Genomic DNA, 9,283 nt, shown 5'->3' on the forward strand with positions numbered 1-9,283 from the left:
ACTGGTCTCTCCAAACGAGTTGTAAAACAGCTGCAGTTCATCCAGAACGCTGCTGCTCGGGTCCTGACCAGAACCAGGAAGTATGAGCACATTAGTCCTGTTCTCAGGTCTCTGCACTGGCCCCTGTGGCTCAGAGAAGAGACCGGCCTCCTGCTGGTGCCAGAGTCAGGACTAAACATGGACCGGCCTCCTGCTGGTGCCAGAGTCAGGACTAAACATGGACCGGCCTCCTGCTGGTGCCACAGTCAGGACTAAACATGGACCGGCCTCCTGCTGGTGCCTAGAGTCAGGACTAAACATGGACTGTCCTCCTGCTGGTGCCAGAGTCAGGACTAAACATGGACCGGCCTCCTGCTGGTGCCAGAGTCAGGACTAAACATGGACCGGCCTCCTGCTGGTGCCAGAGTCAGGACTAAACATGGGCCGGCCTCCTGCTGGTGCCAGAGTCAGGACTAAACATGGGCCGGCCTCCTGCTGGTGCCAGAGTCAGGACTAAACATGGACCGGCCTCCTGCTGGTGCCAGAGTCAGGACTAAACATGGACCGGCCTCCTGCTGGTGCCACAGTCAGGACCAGACACGGAGAATCTGCATTCCAGTTCTATGGGGCAAAGGTCTGGAATAGCCTTTCCAAAGTTGTGAGAGTGGCCCCCACTGTGTTTAAATCTAAGCTAAAGACTGTATTGTTTAGCCGCGCCTATGACTGAAATTCTTATACCTGGTTTTTAATATTTTAAGTACCACATTATTTTTTTTTTACGTTTTATTTATTTATTTTGACATACACAGTTTTATATTCTTATAAACTACATTGTGTTTTTTTCGTTGTGTTTTTTAATGTGTCTTAACATTGTAAAATTGTGCTTTGTACGAATTGTGCTCTATAAATAGATTTGATTTGATGTTGCGTAAAGATTTATTGGAAGTAATTGGACCATTTAAACTTGACATTTTTATCCATCAAAACGTGTTGTAAACTGTTTGTTATAAAATATCAGCAGTAACCAATTGGTTAAAATTTGAGTGGAAATCCATCCATCCATCCATTTTCTACCGCTTGTTCCCTTTCGAGGTCGCGGGTGACTGGAGCCTATCCCAGTGACTTTGGGCCTTAGGCGGGGTTAGCCTTGAGTGGAAATCAAAAATATGAAAAGCAAGAGTCTGGATTTGGAGTCCAGGTCTCGCAGGAATCATCAGTCTTGTGGGGGTCTCAGAGGACAAGGAGGGAGACGACATGGAGGGCTTCCTCAAGATGATAATTCCGGAGCTTATAACCAGTACTGGAGTTGCAGTTCCTTGCATCACTGTGGAAAGAGCACATCAGCCTGGCCAACAAAGACCAGAAGCTGATACACCACATGGCCTGATAATGAAGTTTAGTTTTTGGAGCATTGTATCCAGTTCTTTGAGAACTTCAACCCCTTTGTTAATCTTTTACACGCTCAGGTTTTGGGTTCAATGCAAGTTTTGAACCCAAAACTTGAACTTTTTTGTTTTTCAGTTAACTCTTTTTCTGTTTAATGTTTCTATAGTTTTTGTGTTTCTATAGTTTTTATAACATTAGAAAGTTGAGAATAAAATCAATCCAATCAATCCATATTGAACCCAATCAAACAATCCAAAAATATTAACACAAATGAGAAAACCAAGAAACACATTTATTGAAACATAAGCAAACATAAAAAAAACAACTTTTATTATAAAATTCTGGTGTACTATTTATCATGGCCGTGGCTACAGAGCCGCGGCACGGTCAAATAGCGCAGCAGTTTCAGGAGCCGCGGCACAAAATAACATGGCAGTTTCGGCCGCGCGCCGCGGCTCTGTAGACACTCCCATTTATCATAGGGAGGAGAGTTGTAATATTGATCTCACACCAAATAGCTTTTTAACAGAAGGCAGATAAGATAAGATATTCCTTTATTGTCCCACATGGGAAGATTTCATTGGTGCAACGCAGGTAGATACTGTTGTTGTGATTTTGGGCCTTACAAAAATAAATTGATTTGATTTGATACAGAGGTAGATACAGAAGAAAAGAACAGATCACTTATAGGAAGTCTGAAAAACACTTTCAGTAGAAGATCTCCTATAACCAAAAACTCCCATAGACAAATAAATAAATACATAAATACCATTGCATGTGATCACGACAGTAATTGCACATGAATATGTGTCACGACAGCACATAGATTGCACATGAATTTCACAGTAATTGCACATGAATCACGACAGTAATTACACATGAATCACAACAGTAATTGCACATAAATCATGACAGTAATTACACATGAATCACAACAGTAATTACACATATGACGGTTTCTGTATGTACTGGTTGACGGAACTATTCATTGAAAGGTTTTTCCTCAGGGAGTGTCTACCGAAACTGCCATGTTATTTTGTGTCGCGGCTCCTGAAATTGCTGCACTATTTGACAGCGCTGGGTTAGACCGTGCCGGATTAAGGTTAGGGTTAAGGTTAGGGTCAGGGTTAAGGTTAAGGTTAGGGTTAGGGTTAGGGTTAAGGTTAGGGTTAAGGTTAGCCATGAGGCTATAAGGCAGTGCTGCGGTTCCTGAAACTGCTGGGCCATTTCGGCTCTGCAGCCATGGCCTTTTCCTTATTGATTGTGTTCCACCAGAACTTTCTATATTAAACCTTTATTATGGTCTTGATCTGTCCTCTCTTTAACGCTTGCAGTTCGTGCAACATGCGGTGACCCGGCTGCTGACAGGTCCTGACAGGTACAAGGCGTCACCAACACATTTACTCCAGTCCTGGCATCACTGCACTGGCCTCCAATTATCCAGACCATCCAATTTCAAATGTTGCTCATGGTTTCTAGGCGCAGTCAGGGGTCGGAGGGTGTCCGGTTTGAGGACCATAGGACTCCATCTCTGCTGTTTGCAGACGATGTTGTCCTGATGGCTCCATCAAACCCGGACCTGCAACATGCACTGGGACGGTTTGCAGCCGAGTGTGAAGCGGCTGGGATGAGAATCAGCACCTCCAAATCCGAGGCCATGGTTCTCGACCGGAAAAAGGTGGCTTGCCCTCTCCAGGTGGGTGGGGTGTCCTTGCCCCAAGTGGAGGAGTTCAAGTATCTCGGGGTCTTGTTCACGAGTGAGGGAAGGATGGAGCGTGAGATCGACAGGCGGATCGGTGCAGCGGTTGCAGTGATGCAGTCGCTGCATCGGACCGTTGTGGTAAAGAGGGAGCTGAGCCGAAAGGCAAAGCTCTCTATTTACCGGTCGGTCTACGTTCCTACCCTCACCTATGGTCATGAGCTTTGGGTAATGACCGCATGCGGTTGAAATGAGTTTCCTCCGCCGGGTGGCTGGGCGCTTAGAGATAGGGTGAGGAGCTCGGCCACATGGGGAGAGCTCGGAGTAGAGCCGCTGCTCCTCCACGTCGAGAGGAGCCAGTTGAGGTGGCTTGGGCATCTGTTTTGGATGCCTCCTGGGCGCCTCCCTCGGTAGGTGTTTCAGGCATGTCCCACCGGGAAAAGGCCCCAGGGAAGACCCAGGACACGCTGGAGAGACTATGTCCCCCCGGAGGAGTTGGGTGAAGTGTCTGGGGATATTAAAAGCTGTTCTAGTGAACAAACAATTCAAGCATGTGAAAACTAGTGATGTGCAAAATAATATGTGAGCACTCGGAACACGATAAGAAAAGATTTGAAGTCATACTACTTTGTTTCCTCTTTGATGAACTAAAAAGGTCAACATCCACATGGAAGCTTCACCCTCAAATGCTGAATGATAAAAAGTATTGTAACTACATGAAAGTCCCAATGCAGCTTTTTTCTTTTGTACAAAAGAGTCCGCCGAGATTTATCCAGCACTTCTTTGGGAAACCTTTAAAACATTTGTATGTGGATGCAGTATCTTCATCAACATTACTGAAAATTAAATAAGGAAAAGAGCAAACCAGGCTACAAACACAAATTAAACTTGAAACAGATAATACTAATCCTGCATCACTATAAAAGCATACTATGCGATATGTGCATTAAAATACAAACTAAGATATTATGAATAAAGTCGCTTCAATTAATGTTCCTGTATCATGCAAAATCGACTTTTCAGAGCTTGTAACCTTCTTACAGTGCTATTGGTGCCTCATATAGATTTTATGTTATAGCCAATAGGGACAGAAAAATGTTTCTGGGTCGTTTAAAAAAACACAATAAACTGCTTTAAATTCCTTCAAATGCTTTTATTTCACAGCAAATAAACCACAATGTGATTGATTCTGTGTCCATGATGATTTATCAAGATGATAGTTATGTTAGAAAAGGGTTTAATCAACTCCACATCCCACAGTGTACTGGCTCAGGTCTCTGCCCTGACAGTAGCGCTGCCAGGCAACCCTGAAATCACACACAGAAAAGAAAATCTATTAGTTTTAGAGTGTATGTTTTAGTGTTAGAGTGTATGTTTTAGTGTTAGAGTGTATGTTCAGTGACATTTCTTAACTAAGTAATAATGACACTGTTTTGTGATTGGTTTGTTCTGGTCGTATGACTCACCAGGCCCGGATGCCATTAGGGTCCCGCACGACTCGTTTGGCACAGTTAATGGCGACTGTCGGGTCGTCAGTGAGAAGATCTGAGAATGAGAGGAAAAGGATTACATACAGAACACACACTGTCTGCTCCGTCCAGGCCATGGTCTGTTGTTATGGGATAGCTATATTTGTAGTTTTCAGACAACATACTTTCACTCCTAACAGTCTTGCTTGAGTAAAAGTTTTGGTCAGCGTACTCACTGTGAGTGAGTCTACAACTGAAAAAGATCCAAGTAAGTTCACAAATGAATGTCCCATCCCACCAGATGTTTCAAAAGTTTTAGAGAAGTTGGTTTACAGAAGATAATGGAAACATTTGAATGCACCTAATATAATATATCAGCATCAATATAGATTCCATAAGAATAAGTCTACTTGTACGGCTAGTAGAAATCACAGACAGAATACATACAGCTTTAAATAAAAATACATTCACAATAAGTGTGTTCTTAGATCTTTCAAAATCGCTCGATACTGTGCATCATGGGATGTTTTCGAATATACAAATATAGTTTTCATGGAACTGTTCAAAAATGGTTACGCAATCACGTAAAAAAAAACAAAAAACACAGTATGTATCAATGACTATGAAATTAAAATGAAGGATCCAGTTTAAGACCATTTTTGTTTTTGGTATATATGAATTGAATGATCTTGTTGATGTTACAAAATCTACAGTTCCTCTTCTGTTTGCAAATGACACCAGTCTATTCATCTTTCACAAAGATCTGACTACCCTTCTAGAAAAAAAATCAAGATATAGTAGACTTGGTTTCAAGAAAACAAGTCATCTTTGAATGTAAATGATATTTACAGGGCATAAGAAATGTAAATGTGATTTGTATAGAAGATCAACAAATGGTTCAAGTTTCATCAACCTGTAATTTTGGGTGTTCAACTTGATGACAAATTACTTTGGTGAGATCAAATTGGTGTACAGTAGTCTGCAAAAAAAATCTCTCATATTAAGAAGAATTAGAATTCACTGTATGAATGGCTCTTGCTATTTCATGTTCACACTGATGTTATGCCAACTTTTTATTATTCTTTAATTTACCCATACCTCTCTTATGGGTGAATAAGAGATGTATGGACAAGTACATTTCTCAAGTTATTTATTCATAAATTTTCTACCACTTGTTCCCGTCAGGTGACTGGAGCCTATCCCGGTGACTTTGGGCCTTAGGCGGGGTACACCCTGGACAGGGGCCAGCTCATTGCAGGGCCAACACAGAGACAAACATTCACTCTCACATTCATTCACTAGGGCCAATTTACAGTTGCCAATTTAGTCACACACAACACATGCATGTGTTTGGACGGTGGAAGGAACCCGGAGAGAACCCACGGTAAAACAGGAGGACATGAGATCTCCAAAAAATATTACTTTTACAAAAGGCTTTTGCCACATTTTCTAACTACGACACTCCCAGTGCCCCATTTTTCTTATAATTTCAGCTATTAAATAATTATGACATTAATATTCATCAAATAAGTACCTTTGTTCTTATAATAAAACATGGTAAATCTCCTCTTATCTTTTGCAACTACTTTGTCACGAAATGCCAAGTTCATTCTTATCAAACTAGACAAGCAAAAACTCTCCCATTAAGCAAAAAATCCCAAGTGCAGTTTTCTTTTCTACATCGTGGAGCAAAATTATGGGCCGAGTGCAAGATTATGGAACGAGTGCATGAATACTTCAATACTAAACAGTAAAAGGTATCTGAAAGGAATATTGCTCAATAAATATAAATCATGATTGTTAAGAAAACAAATGTAAAAATCTAATATGAATATGTACTTTTGATTTGATCAGCAATAGGATGGAAAAATTTGAAAAAAAATATTTAGAAAAATATTTTTAAAATTACTTTTTCCTGAAAATATGTTTCTGTACGGCAGTAGCGTGCGGTGACTTTTATGAATGGGCAAGCAGACCTGGGGTGTTCAACAATGTTTAGTGGGTATTAGAAAAGTGAAGGAAAGAAAAAATGTTAAATGGGAGAGTGGACCCCTATCCTCCTGAGCTACCATACAATAAGCTGACTTCATTGATCACACAAAATGATTGATTACACAAATTAGCATTCTATGTTGTTAAATGACTGCCTGTATTTCTTGTAACCATGCTTTAAGTGCACTTTTTGACAGCTCTAGTAGTAGTAATAGTAGTAGTAGTTGTACCTGCACAGTTGATGCCACAGCCGTTGGCTCTGCTCACTCCTCCATCTTTGCACCAGTATTTGCTGTTGATCTGGAAAATGCCGTAGTCAGTGGAGCCGTCCGTGTTTCTGTTTGTAGCTCTGGTGTTGTAGTGAGACTCGTGTTCCGTCAGACAAACCCCTGAGGAGAGACGTTACTTTAATTGATTGAACTTGATGAAGCGGAACAGCATGGACTTCTCTCACACCGGCGCAGGCAGCAACAGTCCAGCTACAGTCCAGCTACAGTCCAGCTACAGTCCAGATACAGTCCAGCTACAGTCCAGATACAGTCCAGCTACAGTCCAGCTACAGTCCAGCTACAGTCCAGATACAGTCCAGCTACAGTCCAGCTACAGTCCAGATACAGTCCAGCTACAGTCCAGCTACAGTCCAGATACAGTCCAGATACAGTCCAGCTACAGTCCAGCTACAGTCCAGCTACAGTCCAGATACAGTCCAGATACAGTCCAGCTACAGTCCAGCTACAGTCCAGATACAGTCCAGCTACAGTCCAGCTACAGTCCAGCTACAGTCCAGCTACAGTCCAGCTACAGTCCAGATACAGTCCAGCTACAGTCCAGCTACAGTCCAGATACAGTCCAGCTACAGTCCAGATACAGTCCAGATACAGTCCAGCTACAGTCCAGATACAGTCCAGATACAGTCCAGCTACAGTCCAGATACAGTCCAGCTACAGTCCAGCTACAGTCCAGATACAGTCCAGATACAGTCCAGCTACAGTCCAGATACAGTCCAGCTACAGTCCAGCTACAGTCCAGCTACAGTCCAGATACAGTCCAGATACAGTCCAGATACAGTCCAGCTACAGTCCAGATACAGTTGCTGTGCTGGAGCAGTCTGGTTACAATGTGCCACAAACAGACTAAACTTGCATATAGAAACTTCTGGTAAACAAAGCACTATTTACTCACGGTTTGGGATTTGTTTGGGATTTATTTTTCAACTTGATGTATCTTCAAACAAGGGGTAAGCACGTAAGTTATTTTTTTGATTGATCTCTCGTCGTCCATGGTCTTGAATAACAGAGCTGACGCAGCACAACACACTTTGTGACCCTGTATCACCGGTTATGATGTAATGTAAATGTGTGGTGAATATATGGCCTTGATTTAAAAAAACAAAATGGATGCATTTCTCCTGCGCTGGTATGATTTTTGTCTCGCCTCGTTTTGACAACTTCACTGTAAAGTCTTGCAGTGTCTGAGCTCCTCTCACACTTTTAATGCTGCAGAAAGACAGCGGTCACTGCACTGGGTGGACTGTGTGTGGTGTAAAAGCTAGTCCCAGCGAAAATGCATTACATATTGACTCCCACCATGTCAGGAGGATGCAAGACTAATATACTGCACTATTGTACATGTTTTTAGTCGTAGAGGAAACTAGAGTATCCAGTATGCATTGTTTGATCTCTAATGTAATCCTGTTTGAATCCAGTTCTAGTCCTAGTTCAGTCCTGGTTGGATACTCACAGTCGGCCAGGCTGACTCTTTGGAAGTTGTGCATCCCTCGACTCTTCAGAAGTCGAGCCCAATCACATCTGTCAAACACTTTTCCCTGAGCCACAGCACAGAGCAGCACCAGCAAAACCAAACTCTGCAACTTCATCTTCATCACAACAGAACTCAGCCAGGACTAGACCAGGACTTGACCCAGACCTGAGTCCAGACCAGTATTTAAGTCCTCTCTCTGACTGGAAATCCCCCTCTTGTTGTTCCTTTCACTTCTGCTTTGAAAAGCGTGTGACCTTCTGTTGGGACATTCCTCTAATTTCCTGTTCCTGTTTTTCCCGTAAAAACAGAACAATGCACTGGTTCTTACCAGAAACAACCTCTGTTTACATTAAAGTCAGAATGAAACTGAAAGAACTTGAACCCACCAAGATGGCAGACTTTCTGGAGAGGTCCAAGGCAAACCAAATGTGTATCTGCTATTTATTATAGGAAAAATAGTTTATTTTCTGAGAAATAATTTGCCTTGGGCTCCAGTGCCACTTAACTTTACAAAAAACATTTGGGTAGCACAGCAATTAATATTAACAAAGATCATGTACTAATGATATGACAATATTTTTTTTAACTTAATTTCTTTGACAATAGCCATTTTTAACACAACCTAATAGTACTTTCCTCATTTCAAACTTATTCTGTTAAGCTTAAGATCATTCTTAAAAACGTTAAAATGTTCATATTAAATTTTTTTTTTTCAGCCTGGATACTGACTGAAATAAAGAAAAGAAAAATTATACAAGATTTGGTCTCAATTGAAATGAACCATCAAAAGGAAGTGTCCATGCGGTTACACTTATCTCTTTTGGGGGATTCTTTTGGAGGATTGGAGATCTACTGGACTTACTGAGCTACAGGACATAATATTATGTGACCGACCATATGAAAACCAGTCACAAGTCTTCCCAGAGACATTTTGAGTTATTCACAGATTCTGAAAGTGTGAATTCAAAGCTTTCCAATGACGTCTCACTCATGTAGA

General features: G+C 41.7%; 1 protein-coding gene across 1 annotated transcript; it reads right to left on the reverse strand.

The window, feature by feature from the left end:
* Positions 1–4,222: 4,222 nt before the first annotated feature.
* Positions 4,223–8,480, reverse strand: LOC140377661 (lysozyme C-like). Its single transcript, XM_072463142.1, has 4 exons — positions 8,266–8,480; positions 6,756–6,914; positions 4,531–4,609; positions 4,223–4,371 (listed from the first exon to the last, which is right to left on the reverse strand). Exons 1-4 carry the CDS (start codon positions 8,405–8,407, stop codon positions 4,302–4,304), a joined length of 450 nt encoding a protein of 149 aa, XP_072319243.1. The 5' UTR covers positions 8,408–8,480; the 3' UTR covers positions 4,223–4,301.
* Positions 8,481–9,283: the final 803 nt, after the last annotated feature.

The sequence above is a fragment of the Eucyclogobius newberryi genome, unplaced genomic scaffold (genome assembly GCF_026437365.1).
Source record: "Eucyclogobius newberryi isolate DKJ021-1_F unplaced genomic scaffold, fEucNew1.0.hap1 SCAF_4, whole genome shotgun sequence".
Lineage (NCBI taxonomy): Eukaryota > Metazoa > Chordata > Actinopteri > Gobiiformes > Gobiidae > Eucyclogobius > Eucyclogobius newberryi.